Source organism: Suillus subaureus, assembly GCF_016647635.1.
Source record: "Suillus subaureus strain MN1 chromosome Unknown BJ212scaffold_5, whole genome shotgun sequence".
NCBI lineage: Eukaryota > Fungi > Basidiomycota > Agaricomycetes > Boletales > Suillaceae > Suillus > Suillus subaureus.
Genome location: NW_024538561.1, coordinates 811,863 through 831,988, shown reverse-complemented (window position 1 = coordinate 831,988; position 20,126 = coordinate 811,863). Strand labels below are relative to the sequence as shown.

General features: G+C 47.9%; 7 protein-coding genes across 7 annotated transcripts; 4 read left to right on the top strand and 3 right to left on the bottom strand.

The window, feature by feature from the left end:
* Nucleotides 1-746: 746 nt before the first annotated feature.
* Nucleotides 747-2,700, bottom strand: BJ212DRAFT_1296654 (uncharacterized protein; the record flags this gene model as incomplete). The annotated part of the gene is made up of 13 exons (XM_041332485.1): nucleotides 747-1,091; nucleotides 1,160-1,166; nucleotides 1,232-1,243; nucleotides 1,309-1,386; nucleotides 1,439-1,618; nucleotides 1,641-1,668; nucleotides 1,806-1,909; nucleotides 1,973-2,058; nucleotides 2,151-2,179; nucleotides 2,233-2,275; nucleotides 2,324-2,343; nucleotides 2,392-2,552; nucleotides 2,654-2,700. The coding sequence occupies 13 exons, from the start codon at nucleotides 2,698-2,700 to the stop codon at nucleotides 747-749; spliced, it is 1,140 nt and encodes a 379-aa protein (XP_041197061.1).
* Nucleotides 2,701-6,324: 3,624 nt separating this feature from the next.
* BJ212DRAFT_1477071 (carbohydrate esterase family 8 protein) lies at nucleotides 6,325-7,941 on the top strand (the record flags this gene model as incomplete). The annotated part of the gene is made up of 10 exons (XM_041339486.1): nucleotides 6,325-6,539; nucleotides 6,593-6,683; nucleotides 6,739-6,939; nucleotides 6,996-7,152; nucleotides 7,210-7,231; nucleotides 7,283-7,397; nucleotides 7,460-7,508; nucleotides 7,568-7,661; nucleotides 7,712-7,758; nucleotides 7,811-7,941. The coding sequence occupies 10 exons, from the start codon at nucleotides 6,325-6,327 to the stop codon at nucleotides 7,939-7,941; spliced, it is 1,122 nt and encodes a 373-aa protein (XP_041197060.1).
* Nucleotides 7,639-10,156, bottom strand: BJ212DRAFT_1329511 (CoA-transferase family III). Its single transcript, XM_041334699.1, has 9 exons — nucleotides 10,043-10,156; nucleotides 9,720-9,981; nucleotides 9,552-9,661; nucleotides 9,388-9,504; nucleotides 9,010-9,335; nucleotides 8,650-8,945; nucleotides 8,412-8,597; nucleotides 7,813-8,348; nucleotides 7,639-7,760 (listed from the first exon to the last, which is right to left on the bottom strand). The coding sequence occupies exons 2-8, from the start codon at nucleotides 9,864-9,866 to the stop codon at nucleotides 8,031-8,033; spliced, it is 1,500 nt and encodes a 499-aa protein (XP_041197059.1). The 5' UTR covers nucleotides 9,867-9,981; nucleotides 10,043-10,156; the 3' UTR covers nucleotides 7,639-7,760; nucleotides 7,813-8,030.
* A 107-nt stretch (nucleotides 10,157-10,263) lies between these two features.
* On the top strand, nucleotides 10,264-12,296 carry BJ212DRAFT_1329502 (Metalloenzyme, LuxS/M16 peptidase-like protein). Its single transcript, XM_041334698.1, has 5 exons — nucleotides 10,264-10,353; nucleotides 10,408-10,897; nucleotides 10,955-11,742; nucleotides 11,800-11,885; nucleotides 11,941-12,296. Exons 1-4 carry the CDS (start codon nucleotides 10,291-10,293, stop codon nucleotides 11,881-11,883), a joined length of 1,425 nt encoding a protein of 474 aa, XP_041197058.1. The 5' UTR covers nucleotides 10,264-10,290; the 3' UTR covers nucleotides 11,884-11,885; nucleotides 11,941-12,296.
* A 460-nt stretch (nucleotides 12,297-12,756) lies between these two features.
* Nucleotides 12,757-14,294, top strand: BJ212DRAFT_1444946 (quinone oxidoreductase putative; the record flags this gene model as incomplete). Its single annotated transcript, XM_041338030.1, has 9 exons — nucleotides 12,757-12,858; nucleotides 12,928-13,101; nucleotides 13,168-13,273; nucleotides 13,341-13,455; nucleotides 13,558-13,796; nucleotides 13,852-13,963; nucleotides 14,020-14,095; nucleotides 14,153-14,211; nucleotides 14,267-14,294. The coding sequence occupies 9 exons, from the start codon at nucleotides 12,757-12,759 to the stop codon at nucleotides 14,292-14,294; spliced, it is 1,011 nt and encodes a 336-aa protein (XP_041197057.1).
* Nucleotides 14,295-15,537: 1,243 nt separating this feature from the next.
* On the bottom strand, nucleotides 15,538-16,404 carry BJ212DRAFT_1425257 (Serine/Threonine protein kinase with WD40 repeats; the record flags this gene model as incomplete). The annotated part of the gene is made up of 1 exon (XM_041337655.1): nucleotides 15,538-16,404. A coding segment is annotated over exon 1 (804 nt), but the record flags the coding sequence as incomplete, so codon positions are not given.
* Nucleotides 16,405-17,212: 808 nt separating this feature from the next.
* On the top strand, nucleotides 17,213-18,154 carry BJ212DRAFT_1296649 (initiation factor eIF2 gamma, C terminal-domain-containing protein; the record flags this gene model as incomplete). Its single annotated transcript, XM_041332484.1, has 4 exons — nucleotides 17,213-17,255; nucleotides 17,408-17,490; nucleotides 17,615-17,844; nucleotides 17,917-18,154. The coding sequence occupies 4 exons, from the start codon at nucleotides 17,213-17,215 to the stop codon at nucleotides 18,152-18,154; spliced, it is 594 nt and encodes a 197-aa protein (XP_041197055.1).
* Between the last annotated feature and the right edge of the window lie 1,972 nt (nucleotides 18,155-20,126).

The following is a 20,126-nucleotide window of genomic DNA, read 5'->3' as shown; positions in this document are numbered from 1 at the left end:
ATCACTTGCCAACACAGGGCAACAGGCACCATCTGATGGCCCATCTGGAGAATTAGCTGCAAAGAGACCTAGGAGACAGACAGGGCAGAGAATTTTTATCGAGGAGACATGGCACAAAAGGTTTCATCAGCAAGCACATCATGCTGGACCCATCCTACCTCTTTCTTTCCGCACTCCATTTCACTCCCCTTGTGCAAAGATCACTTAGGTGATCCAAGTACATGTATATTCCCCAACACACAACAGGCCCATCACAACCACGAACTGTATTAACCTGGACCCATGGAGTAGCAGACTCATGCATCTAAAATGGCCAGCAGGAATGGTGGACTGGCAGGGATCAAACCCCCGTCAGGGCATTTGCAGAGTAGGAGACACAGCGGAGGACACAGGTGTCCTCCTTTCCTAGATAGAAATGTCCTACATAGGGTACTGTACCCCAACCAGACAAAAATTGGATTTAAAAATAAATAAAAAAAGTACATGGCTACTACTGATGTGATGGTATTAGTACTGGGTATATTGTAAATGTCAGCCTACTGTTGGACAAAGGAGAGTTCAAGAATCTCAACAAGATGATTTTTTAATTAGCCGTAAAGTGTGAAGATCGAAACGACAATTGGTAATAGTAATACAACATCTGGAGTCTGTTTGAACATCCGAGGTTAAATGAACGTATTATCGACCACTTGAATAACATACTTTGCAAGTCTATGTCATACAGGGTTTTGTATGACAATCTTTATTCAAACCACTGCCTCCCGGTACCGACTGCGTTCATCATCCGCAGGGTCGAATGCAACAGTCACTGAATGGCAGGTGAAGCAGGTGCGAACTTCGCTGTCTCGTTGTCTTTGAGAGGATACATTACCGTCGATAGCTCCTGAGTGACCTTGCGTTTCAACTAATTCTGTTCTTATTGGAGGAGTCTGGGAGCTAGAAGCTGGTGGTTGTGGCTTTATGATATCTTGGACACGCCTTTGGCAATCGAAGCAGAGCGGAAATTTGCTTCCAAGATGTGTGTCGAGTGGTACAGAGCCACGTGTACCCTCTTTCTTTAAGCTGAGGGTGATGCGTGACATCATTGCGACCTTGTAAAGGAATGCGGCCGAGGATAACATGAAGCAGGAAATTCATGATCTGCGTAAATCGGACTCACCGTTAATCTGCAAAAATTACACATTTGATATTTGGAAATCAGTTGCTAGATCCACCATTCGACCACACTCACATAAGTTCAAGTCTGAAAAGAATTTCGGTTTCAGAGGATGTTAGTTAACTATGCCACGTGACACATAGAAGACGTACTGTCCAGTAATGTTCTTCAAGCCTTGTGGAGCCCTCACAACCATGATGGTAAAGATAAGGTTTATGGCACACATTACACTATTAAACTTAATCATATAAAATTCTGCAGTTGTTCGATCCAGGAGCGCACCTGTAGAATAAAACTCCATTTATGAATAGCGTGTGAATGATATGCCCTGCCTCTTTGTTGTGCATCGAGGGCAATGTTCGGTTCAGAGTCAAGGCAAAGACGACCGTGTCATAGCAAAGAGGAACCCATGCCCACGCAGCTGCAAGACCCCCTCTGAGTTTGCTTTCAGCATTCCATTCGCTGAAAAGCATAAATAACATACACACAATCAGAGAACTCCATACGACAAGCTGTGTGAAAACTGTGAGTAGATGAGATAAGAAGCGTCCAGGTAGATGGGCTCACAATGTATAAAAGGAGAGTGAGGGACAGCTGATCGACAGATTAACTGGACCCAAATCGCACGTCAAACGACTTCGGCACTCACCCACGCCGTGAGACAACAGCCAAGCACTAACTGCCACCCAAACAAACAACAACGTTGCCACAAAGATCACAACATATCTGTTATCGCGGTACATAGCTCGAACGCTGACAGATAGGATTCAGAAATTATGTATTATGATGACTGGTATATTTCAATTGAGAGCTCACCGCAGGAACATCATTAGCCCCACAACTTGAATCGCCACTGCCGTCATAGCCCCCTCGTACCGAACGAAATGCTCGCACCTATGCACCTGTCAGAACGCATTGAAGTTTAGAATTGGATGCCTCACTTCTACATTTCTCGTCAGATTGTCTTCATCATAGAAAACCAAAAAGTACTGACTATGAACAACCAAGAAGGCAGGCTATATGCTTCGTGATAATTGAAGCGTCACTTGTCGGCACAACAGGCATTCAGAACTCACCAACAAGGTTCACGATGAAACCAATGGGTGTGAGGTACCGATTCTACACCAAAGTCAGGCAGGAAACGTCATTTTCTGACCGCCAACATACGAGCAAGAATAAGAACGTCACTGAAAGTTGATGTCACCACCAAGAAAACAATCTATGGACAAGCTTACAGAGATTCTTCGGACGACCCCATATGATCTCCACCTGTGGTGGGTTAGCCAATGGTCCAGTAAAATAACAAAGATGGACCTCGTCTGCAAACGTGATCACATGATCCCACACCAGAATTGTGAAGCCAACGACGCCAACAGCCTTCAGATGTCTCCTGAGCCTAGACCATTGGATATATGTATACTTAATAACCCACAACAGTTTGGTAACTGGTAGGAGGGTGAGGAAACTGAGGGACACGGCATGGGACACGGCACTTACGCTTCCAGCGCTTCACTGATGATTTCGGCGTTCAGTGGGACCGACATCGTCAGAGTGACTCTCAGACCGAATAGTTGCGCTATGAACAGAAGGGGAAATGGTGCCGCCGATCCTTAAGAAAAGAGAAAGGTACGCAGGGGAGTCAGATCAGCGAAAACTCACTGCCCATATATAAATATGTACTCGTGATGTCCAAAAGGAAATCGGACATTACCAGCACGTAGACTAGTTGCAAGTATCAAGGAACTATAATGCTTGATGCATTGATAATTAAATGACAGCTGTGTTCGAAATGTGAGCTATGTTAAGCCAAGGCTGCGAAGCATTTGTACTTTACGAGGAGTTTACGTGATTACAGGGAAGCCCACGTTAGTGAAACTCGGAACCAGGCTCGGGCAGAGTAAGGTCTCTTGACATCCTGACCAGTTTGAGAAACCGGGTAGTGCTGAGCCGGCCCGTCTGTGTTGAGGTTCATTGATATCAAAAATAGAGGTTAGGGACACAACATGTCAAGAAAGCTTCGACGAGGCCTTTCTACGAGCACTTTCAAGGTCCATAATCCGTGAGCCGACGAAAAACAAGCAAAAGCATAATAGGGGCACCGTATCTATTACAAAACCTTGGCAAGGAAGGAGCAACTATCTTCATTCGTCCAAGGTTTGCTTAGGCTACTAGACTAAACCTGCATACTTATGATGGGTGAATCAGGTCAATCTACAAATTGCAATAGTGAGCGTTTCGATAACGTACAGGCACAGGCACAACTGCAACGACTGATTGTGAGACACGCTGCATATCGCCCAGCTTTGCATTGGTACTCAGATGCAATCAAAAGTTCCCCGACTGTGCTTTGGGCATCTAGAACGATGGAAAACATGTTTGATTCAATAATATCTGCAACAGAAACGCAAGTAAAAAAAATAACAGGGGGCAGTGAGCCAGCGACTATGACGGAAGTAAGCTGTGTCACATACCAAGGTACAACTTGCCTATCACACACCAACGTTCCAAGCCTCGAGGTCACGGAATAACTGACAGTCCGTGTATACCGGATTCATTCTCTTGAATCTCCACTTCTCATCCGTGAATCAAAGACTCTGGACATTAACAGGTTCGCGAGTTCATGTGGAGAAAGCTGTAATTTGAGAAATTGAGCCTGGGAGATACACTCGAAGCTCCTTGGCGCAGCCTGCGCATAGATGAGGCGATAATACCTTCATGAGGAGAAAGAGATACTCGCGTCATTGTGGTACCCATCTTCCACTGCTGTCTTCGCCCTTGAACTTATCGTGTTCTTTGAAGTGCCACCAAAAGATAGCTACAAGCCATGATCACTGATACCTTCTGACCCAAGGGCGCTGTGTGGAGCTACTCAGGTCGTACGTCTGACACGGCAGGTGTCAGCTATGTGGATTAATCTGCCGCTATGAGTGCCTGCCAGCGTTTACGCTTTACGTGATCGTAGGGAACTCCGCACTCACCGCCAACAGCTTGCCATATGTCCACGAGGTTCGGAACCGAGCTGGGGCAGAGCAAATAGGGTTTCAAACATGGAAATCAGAGTTCAATAAATAAAAATAAAATATGATAGGAAAGTTTTGGGTAAAGCATTTCCACTGCGATGCCCATCAGGCTTCAGCTAACGAAAAAGCTATGAGGTGATGATACAGGGGTATTGCAACAACAAGGAAAGGTGCGACGTTGACCGTTCCGTGATGAGTCCGACCCTGACTCTAACGGAACATGTCGATATACTGCACCTTTGCGCTGGCAGCAAGGGGGCTTTCGGCTGTACGTGAGTACCCCTGGGCATGTACAGCGATGGAATAAACGTTTGATTCGATGTTGTCTACGAAACGAAGAGGGAGCCTGTGACCCAGCGGATATACGGGAGCTGTATCACATGCCAAGCATACTGCCATCTTGGTCCAACCAATGTTCCGAGATTGCAGAATATTCCAGACAGTTCGTGAGTTCAAATTCGTGAAACCCCACTTTGCCGTTTGTGGATCCAAGACTCGCAAGTTCTTGTGGAGACTCGGAGGACTGAAGAGGTAGAGCCTGACGTTGTGGGCGACCGCCAAGATGTGCCTGGCTCTGCTGGCACAGCCTGCTCGCACACGCGGTGATAGCACCTTCATGGGTTGGGAGGAACGGACATTCCGTTGTGGTTCTCGTCTTCTGCCGCAATCTACAGGCTCTTGGACTGCTGCTCCTGGGCGCTCTTTGAAATGTTACCAAGGACAGCTGCAAGTCATGAGATATCTTCTGAACTGAGATATTATGTTAGGGCTGGTGCGTCTCATCGATCGACAAGAATGTGCTGTTAATGACAGCAATTTACGCTTGTCGTAACTTCTTCAAATCTTCGAAGTCTCACTTAATCATAGCACTCGTCGTGTCGGTGAGGTCATGTCTATGTCCAGAATGTAATCAGTGAGTGCAGTAACAACTTGCAAGTAATAACGCACAAGGGTCCAAAGGCCTAAGGCCTGAGCGCTGAGCATCCCAAATTCCTTTGTCAAGTTGCTAAAAGCCGGTTGCAATTGAGGATATGCTGTACATTCGAATTTAAATTTTATCATGAACACTCCGCTTATTTATGTAAAGCCAAGGGTTAATCATTGCAAGGAAAAGACATAAAGCATCCCCTTCGCGTAGGAGAGAGCTGTCAAACTTGATATTATCGCACAATTGAGGATAGTACATTGCAAGAGTTGAAGCGACGGTACGAAGCATACCCAAAGTTGACTCAATTGTGATGTCACAGTGTGACAGTAAGGCTATCGATGAGGCCTAGTGGGATCAACAATAAAGGCAGCAAGAACGAACGGGTGGTAAGGCCTTAAGGTACGATGACCGTTGGGATATAATGTGACATCGAGTAGACTGAAGAATGAATAAGCTAATGAGTGTAGTCAGGGGTTGGTGTCTTGTCGCTTAGTCACTTTATCCACTGATTACCGAAATTCCTACTTGTAATCTATCTCTCCTCATCATATGAGCTTAATAATATTTCAGTCAAAGGTAGCTCATTCCAAATTTCCGATACTCGCTCGGGGTTGCTGAACAACTAGATATCATATATCATACGTGATCGTGATATTTGCAGCCCTCCTCGTTTCAATCACAATGTCGGTAACCTGGTACTATCACTTCCCGTTTCTTTGCTTCAGATTGACGGTCGTGGACTCGTGGTCGACTCTGACTTGAGTATACATGACGACAATCCACATCATGGGTCATGGTCTGCCACAACTTCAGCATTACATTTTCCGTGGCCGTTACGTATCACGGCAGCGCGTTTGGACCACGCCCAAGTCACGGTCGGACTCAGGAAGACCAGTACATTGCTGACATTCACCGACCCACATGAGTGACTTGTATTTTCTCCCACGCTGAGTCGGTGTACTACGGTTGCAACGTCTCGGTTACGACTGGCATCACCTCAGAAGGCTCGGATACAATTTGTTGAATTTCTCGGATCTGGCGTCTAGTGTCTACTTCTTTTTTGCATCGTGATCGCTACATATCAGGCTCTCTTGCATTTCCGACGTTACTAGCCTGGAAATGTATGTGGAAATCTCGCGACGAGACTCTGCAGTATATAAGCGCGAAGGGCGACGGTAGGCAGATGATCCATTACCCCCCTCCCCCAAGGCAACGCACCGATGGGACCATATTTGACGCACCTTGCAGGCCTTGTTGCATTTCTAGCTAGCTTATTTGTGCAAATTCAGGCACTCTCCCCCAACTATCTCGCGTGCCAATTGCAAAAGAATGCAGAAACCTCTCCGCTAACTGGGTGCCCAGCAGGAACCTTGTTTGTGTCGCCCACAGATAGCAGGGCAAGTTTTACAAGTGTCCAAGCTGCTATAAAATCTCTGTGGGTGACTGCTGGAAACTTTTTCCTTGTCTCCTGTCTTGATATTCCCCTAGGCCACAGACGGGCGACGCTGTAATTCTGATCGGAGAAGGAGAATACTTTGAACAGGTCAATATTGCGCGGTCCGCACCGCTCACTCTTCTGGTAATCATCACTTTCTCAGGCGTGACGTTCAATCGCCGAGATATTTCTTGTGTAGGGTCAACTTGATCCTTCCACTGCTTACCATTCAGCGGGGAATGCTTCTCAGCGCAACCTGGTTCACATTTGGTACAATTTATACGTCGAATCTGGGCTGACCGACGAGGAGACTGCGACTCTCACTGTTGCACCTGCCTCTGGAGAAAATTTCGGTAACACTAACTTCAGAGCATATAATATCGACTTCGAAAATCGCGCTGTAAGCGTTGATTGCTTTCTGATAATTATACATCTGTACAATCTGACCTAATTCAGGCCAACTACTCGATTTCTCAAGCCCTCGTCACCTCCATTAGCTATGCAAATGCTTCCTTCTATGGATGTGCCTTTGCTGGCTGGCAAGACACGTGGTACACTGGCAGCGGTGCATACACATATGTCGTTGACAGTATAATATATGGTCAAACTGATTGTAAGCCATGTTGTCTTGGAACAACCGTGTTGTAACTGCTGATGTTGTGGCATGCAGATCTTTTCGGATTTGGCTTGGCGTAAGTGTGTATTAATGCATATATAAACTCTCCGAGTAACTCTTGGAATAGCTGGTTCCAAAACGTGATTTTGGCTAACCGAGCTTGTGGCGGTGGTATCACAGCCTGGCAGGGTAAGAGTGGCACCAAGAATGGGGCATACATCGCCGATTCCAAAATCATTCGAGTCAGTTTTCTGGTTTGGTCCTCTTGTCTTTTTTTCAATGACTGTTTTCGTTTTAAATTCAGTCCCCGGATGCTAATGCTACCACTGTGACCAAATCCGGCTGTTCTCTCGGTAAGCTAAGAAATGGAACGCACCTTTTAATTGTCATGCTAAGTTTGGATTGCCTCTAGGACGCCCATGGAATGCACTGGCCATTGCTGTGTACTTGAACACCTACATGGATGAGAGCATTCGGCCTGCAGGTTTCAGTTCCTGGTCTGGAAAGTAAGCATCGTTGTAGGGGGACGACACCGATCGCTGATTTTCTATGGCAGAGGAAGCATTCCAGACACCACTTATTACGCAGAGTTTAATTCGTCTGGTAAGCCTCGTGCACTCATGCTGCCAGCGTCAGATCCTTATGCTGCTCGCAGGTCCTGGAGGGAGCACGTCGGCACGTGTAGCGCAAGACCATATCCTGACTTCCACGCAGGCGTCATCCTTCACACTGGAAGAAGTATTTGACGGTATACCAGCGTGGATTGACTTTAATTATCAAGCCTAGTATTGATGGTTTTGTCATATTGTATTGAAAAGGACTTTGGCGACGGAGATCCGTCAGCAGTTCATCCAACTTTCCTTGCATCTAGCATCTCACACACGCGGCAGCCACACGGGTTGATGCCGATCCAAACACATTGGAGCTTCCACGTCTTTGACAGGCGTGACGGATAGCTGCGCTGCATGGCGAATAGCTGTCATCGTCCTGAGACGCCCTTCAACGTCCCTTTTATCACCTGTCGCCTCGTGGAGTGTGACCGATAATGCAGCTACCTCTGGGTCTGATGGGATCATTCGCTTTGGAAGAGGTCTCCCATCTCTGAACGCGGTATCTGGCGGAAGTTGCCCGAGTGATCGGAACCACTGCGCAACTGCTGCTAAAGAGACACGGACTTCCCAGGAACCGCCTTCCTGTCCAATAAGAGATTCTAAGAATTTGACTACGACGAACGTTACTGGGGCCTGAGGACTCACGGTGATCGTTTTTGCAATTGCAGCTTGAATACCAAAAGCGAGGAAGTACCCTGCGACATGATCCAAGGCTTGTACAGGGAGTGCTTGAGGTTCTGGCTTATTCATGATGGGCAGTCCATCGAATTTAGCAAAAGCTTCAGCCTCCGCCCAATTGAAGCCTGTAGCAGTCTGCACGAGCGAGTCGAACTAGAGATCTCATTGTCAGAAAGTATAGTAATGAAAGTTGAAAAGGCATTACGCCGCGCTTGTGTTTCCAGGGACCCTCCCAACCATACGCTGTCAAATTGGCGCACACAATACCAGGCCGAACTTTGGCAAGCTCCTGGGGTCCAAACCCTTTCTCCTGAAGGCCACCTGGTCGGTATGCCTGCAAGAATACATCGGCATCCTTTACTAATTCTTTCAGGCAATCGTATTGTGAGGGTTGGGTGAGATCGAGCTGTGTCGTGCGCTTGCCGCGAGATGTATCGATATCGAGCACGGGTAAATCCGGAAGCTTTGGGGAGGTAACGAGGAGCACGTCAGCACCATACGCTGTCGAATTTGCAGATCAATCATGCAGCCCGGATCACTTTAAGAGAAGAATGTTGACACATACCTGCGAGCGTTCGGCCACACACGGGTCCTGAAAGCACCCGGCACAGATCTAAAACTCTAATTCCCTCGAGAGGGAACTGTGGGGACTCGTTGATGTCCCGTTTAGGAGCTTCTCCAATCTTGATGAGCTGGACTGGAGGTGTTCCTCTTAATGCAGCTGCTTGCGGATGCTTGTCCCACTCCTCGAATGTCCTATAGGCAGCAATACACATTTTCTGCTTTACTGCCTCATCTTCCAAATCTTTCGCATTCCATTGCAATAACGCGGCTTGGACGGCTTCACGAGTGGGGTCACACTGCAAAATATTGAGGATGCCCTGTCGGTGACTTCGGTGATCGTTAGCCACTAAATATCTGCCTAAAATTGATGCAAACTTACTGCGGGAAGTTGGTGTGCAGACGGACAAAACTGTCGTCTTTGGTTCTGTATATTCCTGCCAAGTAATCCCGCGCAGATGCAGTGGGAATCTGGCCATCTACGGTGTACCAAGATTCACTACTTGGTTTTAGTAAAATAATATCAAAGATCGAGGGAAGAGTAACCTAGAGATGTCTAGAATAGCGTGACGTGCATCGACACTGACATCTTGCATATTTCCGGTCCTCAGAGAAAGTATATATGCAGCTGCCAGGCCTGAAAGACCGATGGATGTCTTAAGGGGGCTTGCTCATATCGATCGACATCCGAACACTTGAGAGAGGTTTGCTTACCTGTGCTGCGCTCCCTAGCTTGAAGGAAGAATTAATTGCAGTTTCAGGGCAGCCACCGAGTTTGAGGTGTGAAAGGATCTCTCGGGGCAAATCATTGGCGAGCCAAAGAGAAGTGGCCTGATCGCATGATTGTGAGGTGTGGGTCATGTTTCTGCGGCAAATATTGAACGGGAAGTGTGATATGAACTAAGCAGTGCACGCTGGTGACCTGGCAGGAATAGTATGATAGCAAGAGTCCGAAAAGTGAGTCTGTCGTCCAAGGCTGCAAGAATGTCACAAAACGAAACATGAATTGTGCGTGTCCAACGCGTTGGTTGACAAACCTTGCGTGTGAGCTCAAAACGCTCGCTAGGTCTCGGACACGATCTTTGCGACTCTGCAGTGAGACCAATTACTGACAGAGATCATGCCAACTCATCGAGATACTGAAGTATTCCTACATTCATCCGTGGTAATCGCTGAAAGCGGAGGTTTAAATGTATCGGGATAAGCCGCGAAACCGAGAACTCCCGAAGAGTGAATATTTTGGTGGACCAACTGCACAGCGGGCCTTTACTCTGTCTTCTTCGGTATGGTCTCCAAAGCACTGTCGGCGTCGCTAGCTCGTTCACTCAGAACTTCAGCACGCAATCCTGTAAGTTTTTATACTTTTCTAGGTCGTATTACTTTGATTTTCATCCCCAACTAGCGGCCCTTGCGGTCATTTGCGACAGCTGTGAACATTCCATCTCCCATTACCCAAACAACAACTCTCTCCAATGGCCTAACTGTCGCAACAGAGTCTCATCCTCATGCACAGACCGCAACAATCGGTGTCTGGATTGATGCCGGTTCGCGTGCCGAGACCGACAAAACTAATGGCACTGCCCACTTCCTTGAGCATATGGCCTTCAAGGGCACCAAACGTCGCAATCAACACGCGTTGGAACTCGAAGTTGAGAACCTTGGCGCACATCTAAATGCGTACACCTCTCGCGAGCAGACCGTGTACTATGCAAAGAGCTTCCGAAAAGATGTTCCGGTCGCCGTTGATATCATTTCCGATATTCTGCAGAATTCCAAATTGGAGTCTACAGCCGTTGAGAGGGAACGTGATGTTATCCTTCGAGAGCAGCAGGAGGTCGACAAACAGCTCGAAGAGGTTGTGTTCGATCACCTTCATGCTGTTGCCTTCCAACGTACGTATCTCGCTTCGATCTCGTACTCGCTTTGCACTCATTCATCATCTCTTGTAGACCAACCGCTCGGTCGTACCATTCTTGGCCCCAAAGCCAACATTCTCTCCATCAAGCGTGACGATCTTGATTCCTACATCAAAACCAACTACACCGCCGACCGCATGGTTCTCGTTGGTGCTGGAGGTGTCGACCACCAGGAGCTGGTTAACCTTGCTGAAAAACATTTCTCTTCGCTTCCTATCTCACAGAACCCGATTCCTCTTGGCCGTCTTGCTCACCCTCGTTCGAACTTTGTCGGTTCGGACGTTCGCCTCCGTGATGATGCAATTCCCTGTGCACACATCGCCATTGCCGTTGAGGGTGTTGGTTGGAGTTCACCCGACTACTTCCCTATGCAGGTAATGCAGAGTATTATGGGCAACTGGGATCGCTCCCTCGGGGCTTCTCCTCTCCTCTCATCCCGCCTTTCCCACGTTATCTCATCGAACAACCTTGCTAACTCATTTATGTCCTTCTCCACGTCTTACTCCGACACCGGTCTCTGGGGAATTTACCTGGTGTCCGAGAACCTCATGAACCTTGATGACATGGCACATTTCACTCTGAAGGAATGGTGCCGCATGTCTATGGCTCCGACTGATGTCGAGGTCGAGCGCGCCAAGAGTCAGCTGAAGGCCGGTTTGTTGCTCTCTCTTGACGGGACGACTGCTATTGCCGAGGATATTGGAAGGCAACTTGTCACCACTGGTCGTCGTCTCACTCCACAGCAGATCGAGTCTGCCGTCGATGCTGTAACCGCGGATGAGATCAAGCGCGTCGCACAGAAATATCTGTGGGACAAGGACGTAAGAATCTCTTCCCGAACTGAAGCTGGATGCTTTTACTCAATCACTCCTTTGCAGATCGCTATTGCAGCTCTTGGCCCGCTCGACGGCCTCCTCGATTACAACCGCATTCGCGCAGACATGTCGTCCTTGACATATTAAAGGTTAGTTTTGTTCATCGTTTGCATTAGATAGCGTACTCACAGTTCACCGTCGCAGGATAGTCATGTGTGATTGTTATTGGGACGCTAGCTAGACGATATGCTGTTCGCTGTTGTTTGTTCCGAGTAGACAGCGGAATAAATGACTTTTAATACCACATAATTTCTCGAGAGCAAATCGATCGGTACGAACGATAGGGGAGTTGAAGTTGAACTGAATGAGGTATCACTGATGAGTATCTTCTTCCACGTTGGGATGATAACCCAGGCCTCGTGGTTGCCCTATGGAACATTATTCTTATTTCCTGTGCATCGCACGGTTCCCCTCGTGATCCCCCCAGTGGTGAGCATTTATAAGACAGTTCAGCTGATAGTCCTGCACAGTGGAGAAGAACTTGAGAACAGGGAAGGGCGACGACTGCGATCTGGTTTCGTATCCGACTCTCGCGATTTCACGGTGCTCGCCATCGATCAAGCAATCATATCCACCATTTGAATTCACACCACCGACTAAACATCGTTGCTTCGGGAGCGGTGACCTCTGAACAACTTCTGAAATTAGACTTCCCTGCGACATCTACGGACCATTCTTTCCAGAGACAGCTGGGTAGTTGCTGGATTTTCGTGGAATACAAAACCTCTTATAATCAGTTATTCCAATTTGAAACGTATACTCTGTCAGGGAATGTTTAAGTTGCAGATAGAATTAAGGTTTAAAAGCTTATGTAAGGTTACGCTCCATATTCGGAATCAGATTACCCCTGCCCACCTCTTTGTGTTCAGATTCAAACATCCACGCACCATCACTTATCATAGACACAGATTAACGATCGTCCGAACCATGACACCCGGTGCTATTGTGATGATGTCCAAGATGCGCGCTGTTTTAATTAAAGACGGTCAGGGTCCCATCGAAAACCTCTACATTGGGGAGACAGATAAGCCAGTCCCAACGAGGGGAGAGGTCTTGGTAAAGGTCCGTGCCTTTCTTCATATTATGGATCTACGAAAATTGATCTAGTCCGGTATGGAATATTCGTGGTAGATTGTCGCATTCGGCATTAATCGCTTGGACCATTACCAGCGTCAGGGAAGCTACCCTCCACCCCCAGGCGCTTCCTCTATTCTTGGTGTGGAATTCTCTGGGCGTGTGGCTGAGCTCGGGGAAGGAGTAACGAGATGGGCTGTTGGGGATGAAGTATTCGGTCTTGTGGGCGGCGTTAGTCGATTGCCCAAGCCAAGGTGTATGTTCTTGACTGACTAAAATTGTCACGGGGTACCTCAGGGAGCTTATGCGGAGTTCGTAAACTGTGACGAAGGACTCTTGTTGAAGAAGCCCGATCACTTATCTTGGGTGGAGGCAGCCAGTATACCAGAGTGCTATATTACAGGTGAGCACGGCAGATCAGCCAAGTAAGCAGTCGTCTTCGGTTCTGACTACTCTGGGACCATTCTTAGCCTATCAAGCTCTTGTGAAGTACGGGGAAGTCAAGAAGGGCGATCATGTACTCGTTCATGCAGGCGCTTCTGGTGTAGGCATTGCGGCTATCCAAATAGCAAGAGAATCAGGAGCGTGAGTGTTCCGGTATTCAGTACCCCGATCCTCACTGCCTTCGATGCTGTTCTGCTTTGTTCTGCATGTTCTTGCTGAATACGTATCACCTCGTATTCACAGGGCAACCGTTACTGCAACGGCGTCTACCACAGAAAAACTTAATTGGCTGCGGTCTATTCCTAACGGGGCCACGCATACCGTCAATTACAGAACTGAAGACTTTGCCGCGGAGGTGAAGAAAATGACCAATGGTAAAGGTGTCGATGTTGTCATAGATTTCGTTGGGCAAAGTCATTGGGCCAAGAATATAGAATCCCTCGCCATTGATGGTAGGATGACGATGTTGGCTACTTTGAGTGGTGGGCATTTGTTATGTCTTGAAGTCCAAAAACTCGTGACTAAATGGTTGGCTAGGGAGCGAGGTCCCCTCGGTCGACCTAAGCCCGATCCTTCACAAGCGTCTCCGCATTCAAGGTTCTACGCTGCGTTCCCGTAGTCTACAGTATCAGACCGAGCTCATCGCAAGGTATTATCATAATATTGCCTGATATGATTCCCTTTCAGACTGATTTTTCTTATAAGCTCAAGTTTCCGTGATATGATTGATAAGGTAACTGGCGCCAACGGAGGTGGCCCGCTGCGGACCTACATTCACAGAGTGAGTGCATTCTTCTGCTTTTCTCATCCCACCGGACACGGACATACAACTCCACAGGTGTATCCTTGGACAGAGATCCAAAGTGCTCATCATGAGATGGCTGACAATAAGAATAGGTGAGCACTCTGTCTCCGTCGGAAGATTTAACGGTGACCGAGGCTTCATTGTTAGCGTGAAGATAATTGTTGAAGTTCAGTAAAAACTCGAACAGCATCAACACGTTCCAAGAATCTGCCAACTCTTCGCTTAATTCGGGCGCTTGCTTTTATGGGTAATTTTTTGCACGGCATCAATGCAGGCAGTGCGAGATGGAATCAATAGCTGCTGCCAGACAGATTTATTTATTGAACGTGAACTACGTGATTCAACATGAGCTGTGGGCTTTGGAGTCATCGGATGTCAACGTCCGCTTACCACAGTTTGGAACAGGCAGTAGAGTAAGTACGACACCAGTGATCAGTCCAATAGACGCGTATGTTGTGGAGTACGTTCGTTGCATGTGACTATAGAGTCGTCGTTGGTGCCATATGAGGGGTGCACCGCGACGAGGATGTGAAACTGAAAGGCACAGCATGGCGCAGCTTCAATCTCAAAGGACTTATCCTACCAGTATGTCAGATGAGAACTTCGCAAAGAATGAGCAGATTGGATTAATGGTGGCCGTTGATATACTCCGTAGAGGTACAACATATAAAGAGCCAGAAGCGCGTCCAGCGTCCAGCATGTCTTATCATTACATGAGGATTAGTGCTTGAAGTGGGGTTTGAACATTCGAGAAAGTGTGTGACATACGCGTTTGGCCTGGCAATGAGGGACGTCAACTACTGTTGAGCCATGCTCGTGCAGCTCGATGTCTTCACCGCTTGGTCTGCCAGAGAAAAGGTTTCTAGTCCAGTGGAAAGGGCGGGGTCGAGATGGTGTAATGTGGGCATCGGGGTGTATGGGGTGGAATAAAGATGAAAACTGGCCACGAAGGGTGCTTATATGCGATGCCCATGATCGAGGGTGGAGGTGGTGCCGTGCAGAAATCTAAGAATATTGAGGTCAGGAAAACGATACTGGATGCTGACTGGATGAGATATTAACCACGTACGTGAGCGCGATCTGGTAGGTCGTCAAAAAAACCTTCGGGTACCCGGAGCTGGGGGACGATGATTGGCTGACAGACTGGATGTCGTGTAGCATCAGCCTATAAGAGGTAGGTCTAAATGCAATGAGACCTGAGGATGAGAGTGTTACGTACAGAGAGATCGAATGGCCGGACTGGACGTCGTGTAGCATCAGTCTAGAAGGAATAAGTTTAAATGCAATGAGATTTGTTTATAAAAGTCACGGACGGCGGGTAGCGGCTTGTCGTGCTGGTCCAACAGAAGTTCTTCGAGGCCAGCTTCTTTGACTATCGCACAAACATCCCAGGTATATGCGTTATCATCGTCATAGCCACAGCCAGTGGCTAGTAGCTTTCCATCTACCGAAAACGACACAGATTTCACGAGAGGTTGATGCTGGAGGGGTGAACTGATGGGCTGGTTGTTGCTGAGGTTCCACAATCGCGCCGTCTTATCTTCCGATGCACTTGCGAGGATGCGGCCATTTGGAGATATTGCAATGGCAAAGACACCCTCGGTGTGCCCTTCCAGCACTGCAATCTGTTTCCAAGTTGTCGTATCCCATGTCCTAATCGACTGATCGTATGACCCAGATATAAGCGTTTTTCCGTCCGGGGCCTCGGGCCAAACCAGGAAAAACACTTCTTCTGTATGTCCTTTGAGAGTGGCGACAAGCTCACCTGTCTTCAAATTCCAGATTTTGACATGGTATTTGTTTCCAGTGTCCCAAGGCTGTTCGTATCCGCCAGTCGCAAACATGGTCATGTCTGGCGAGTAGACGACTGTGAGCGCAGGGTGCCCTGTCTCGATTGGTGTGAGGATCGTCTTTCCGCTCTTTACATCCCACTGCTTTGCAGTCCCATCGTCAGATCCGCTCAAGACTCCCCGGCCATCTCGACTCCAGCAGACAGACGTCACTCCGTCTGTGTGCCCCATCCATTTCGCGACGACTTTGCCTGTCTCGATGTCCCACAACCTCACTTCGCCATCCTTACTCCCGCTAACCACTTTCTTCCCGTCCGGAGACAACGCCATGGTGAATACTTCACTCTTTCCGTCCCGCCAGTCGTTTCCTATCTGTTTTCCACTCTTCAAGTTCCATACCCGCAGCGAGCCGTCCCTTGAACAAGTCATCATGCGCTCTCCGTCTGGCAGATGTATGACGGCCTCAATCCAATCGGTGTGTCCCTCAAATTTCTGGCGGGGCAGAGTTATCTTCGATTTCTCCTGCTTTCCAACGACTCGGATGGGTAAAGACATAATCAACTACTAGCCGCAGCTCCGCCTTAGCTTTCATCCAACAAAGTCCAAAATTATCACTTACGACACTATGTTCCTCAGCTGCTCACGACGTATTAGCACCAAGATACAAAGAGCATTTAGGTCAAGAATGCACCGGAAGTTTGAGCTGGTACGTTTAAAACGTGTTGTCCTCGCGTTCACTTCACAGCTAACAGCATATCTTGTGTAACTGAAGCGCCCAAGCCTCATTTCTGATCACGAGTCGCATTCCATCAGCCACAATCTTCTTTCCACGACGGACTGACCGTACGCCCTTCGCGTGTCCCGTCACAACCCTACCTGATGCAACTTCACTCGTCAACATGTAACCAACAAAGTGTAAAACTGCCCCTCCTCACCCAACTGCTCTTCGAAGGTGCCCGTCATCTCACCAATGATACCAATTCGGTGCGTAAGACGTCCGGAGATGACGCTATAGTGTACACTGCATTCCTTCGTCCCATCAGTCATCCCTTATCTGTTTGCCACTCTTCGAGTCCAAACCCGTAGCGAGCCGAATGATCATCCGCTCTCCGCCTGGCAGATGTATGGCGTCCATAGATTATACCAGTTTGTCCTTCAAATTTCTGGCCATGCGTTATCGCTGATACCTCCTGCCTCCTAACGATGGGTCGAGCGCTGTTCCGTTTTATCCAACAAAGTCCAAAATCATCACCTACCACGATATCTTTCTTGACTGGTCTCGATATATTGACACCGAGATACAATGAATGTTGAGGTCAAGTCGGCGTCACCAGAAGTTTGGGCTGGTACGTTGTCCTCCACGTGTTCATGTCACAGTTTATGTTTAGGCTGTGCAGGTGAAACACTCAAGTTCCACTTCTGATCATGAGTCCGTCACAATCTCGATTCCCGTTTTTACTGCCCGACCAATGATATTCTATGTTAAATCGAGCTTCAGATCGTAAATCTGCATCTCCAGCCAACTACTTCTCGGACGCGCCCGTCACCGCCGAGTGGCCGATGCTCGATAATACACATCTGGTGTGTAGGACATACATTAATTACCGTGTTCCCAGAGCACCGGAACCTTCCCAATCGCTGATACTAGCCTTTGTTGTTCTTCACAAACTTTTGCGTGAATACTGCGGTATAGCTTTGGACGTAGATCGCATTGAAGGCCCTGTGGCTTCTTGAAACAGTCTGGATCGCTCAGAGGCTGATGTTCATCAGAATCAATGTATTTCCTTCGGATCCAGGCGGATTCAACGCTCAACTTTGGGATTGGCGTTGCTCAGTTGTATGCCCATCTCCATCAGGAGGGCTGATCGATGTCTGGATCCTGCGCTATGCGGAGCGGATCGTTTGGTTGGTCAAGTGCTGGGTGCCGTCGGAAAGGTCTATACCATCAAGCATCCTCGTTTTCGCCATGCTAGCGTGTTTTAAGGAGAATTTAGAGCTTTAAAACAGTTTGTTCCTTCTCTGTCGTTTGCTGGGCGTTCGCACAGAGGACGAAAAACAAACCAAAGTCTCAAAACTCGCCAAGAATGAGCTCCTAGTCATTAACATTGGCGCAACATCGACTGGCGGACAAGTACTGAACATGAAAGGGGATCTCGAGAAGATTCAAATGACCTCACCCACATGTACCGAAGTTGGGGAGAAGGTTGTTCTCAACTGCTCCCGATGTATTGGCACCAAGACATAAATGGCGTTCAGGTCAAAAGTACACTGGAAGTTTGAACTGGTACGCTTTACACTGTTATCCTTGTGTTCACTTCACAGCTTCTAACATAGCCTCAGGATACCAGATTGGGAACCTTCAGTGCATCACTCGCTCGATCCTATACAGTATCCTCACTTTTCTCATATTTCATCCCCTCAAGATTTAATAATCGCACCGTATTCTGTTTATATTACAATTACTCGTACATACATACCCAGCATTTGTCTATTAATAGAGGTTATTCAACAGTTCGCCTGTAGAACTTGCTTTTCTCGCTCACCCTGCGGCAATCTCACGAGCTAACACTCGGTCCCAGCGCGACTACTGTATGCATGACCTCGTTGGCTTGCGTTAGACGAAGCTGGACTAATTGTTGCATAAGCTCGTCCAAAATCTTGTTGTACCTTGCAATCAGATCATCCGTCTTCAAGACATTTCCCCCGAAAACCATCCCTGTGATAATGGTATAAGATTCACAATTTGCGGAGTGCAATAGCTCGATGACTTACTAGGGCTCTTCTTCTTCGAGTAGTCCCTGATGAAACACGCGCACTCTAGAGTCTGCTGGACGATCTGTTCAAGGATACTGCGCTCGGATGAAATCCGGCTAGGAATGTCGTCTTGTGAGATGAAGCGATAGACTTCTTCTAATTTCTTGAGAAGAGATAGTACCGATTGATCGCGTTTTGTTTGAGCGCGAGGAAATACCTAAGTATATAGAGTCAACAACTGCTAAACAGGAGGGCAAAACTACATGTACTTTGGATGCAGCAGACAGCATACCCAGTGCCATCTTTGCATAAGGATGTACCTATGCAACCTGATCAGCTCGCTTCCAACCAGGAAGAGTGGTTCATACATCCACAATATTTTCAATGGCACTATCAAAAATCTTGAGTGGTTGGAGATATGTGGCCTGGAAATCGTCTGCTGCAGCTAAATTTGCTGGGGCATCGCTGGCTGCGGATACCACAGAGGTGACACGTCCCCCGAGCAGTCTCATACCTTCCACGCCCTTAACGGCATCCCGAAGTTGAGCATCAACTAATTGGGATTCAGGAATTTCTTCCACACCAGAAGGGGCGGCGAGAACCTGCACGACCACCAAAATAATAAAAGATGAAAACCAGATCGTTTGGCCCAAGTACCTTCGATGCAGGTTCGCCAGATGCTCCTTGGTTCACACGACCAATTTGATTCTCACTGGCAGATGTGGTGGGCTTTCCACTGTCGGAAGTATGCAGAAGCAACACATCCTTGGTGGACCTCAGACAAGTTCAAGATCAAGATGATGACCACCTACCTCGATATTCTGATTCGATGGCGCACCTTGAAGATTGACGTCCTGGACAGCAGGCGTTTGGTGGTCGGAACACTTGAAGTATAATATCAGCCATATCCCAACTCCACCAGCATTCACGTCGACGTACGGAAACTTTTTTCGTCACGTTCTTAAATTTCTGCAGGGCCTGCTGGAATCCGCTACGGTGCTGGATCTGGAACAAGGATGCGTCAGGAGCAGTGCGATGTTATTAGTGTTCGTCAACAGTGATCTCGTGAGGGCACATACCGAGCTCTCGCCAGCAGTTGCTTGTCTATCATCCCTTTGCAGGGCGTTCTGGTCCTCAGTCATAGGACGCAGATCGTCGCACAAGTCCCGCATAGAGGATAGTAATACAACATCCACGGCAACCTGAGCTACACCATCATCCGCAAGGATCGCCTGTCTTTCCTGCAAATCGACCAGAACTGTATGCACATTTGCGTGGAGATCTGCAAACCACTTCCTCGGAACACCACACGAGGTTGTCAAATTCAACCTTGTCGCTGTCACTAAGGCTGGTATTCCATCGACGTAGTCATCATCCATTTCGACATATCTCGCAAAGTCCCATGCATCTGCGATAAGTTGCCGCCACCTCTCCTCGGCAGGACTGAAAGGGAGATCCTTGCC

Coding starts and splice junctions, on each gene's coding strand:
- BJ212DRAFT_1329511 (XM_041334699.1), bottom strand. CDS start 9,866: ATGACCCACACCTCACAATCATGCGATCAGGCCACTTCTCTTTGGCTC. Junction 8,598..8,649: donor CCTGGAAACACAAGCGCGGC/GTAATGCCTTTT, acceptor TGAGATCTCTAG/TTCGACTCGCTCGTGCAGAC. Junction 8,349..8,411: donor CAATTGCAAAAACGATCACC/GTGAGTCCTCAG, acceptor CTTATTGGACAG/GAAGGCGGTTCCTGGGAAGT.
- BJ212DRAFT_1329502 (XM_041334698.1), top strand. CDS start 10,291: ATGGTCTCCAAAGCACTGTCGGCGTCGCTAGCTCGTTCACTCAGAACT. Junction 10,354..10,407: donor GAACTTCAGCACGCAATCCT/GTAAGTTTTTAT, acceptor ATCCCCAACTAG/CGGCCCTTGCGGTCATTTGC. Junction 10,898..10,954: donor TCATGCTGTTGCCTTCCAAC/GTACGTATCTCG, acceptor CATCTCTTGTAG/ACCAACCGCTCGGTCGTACC.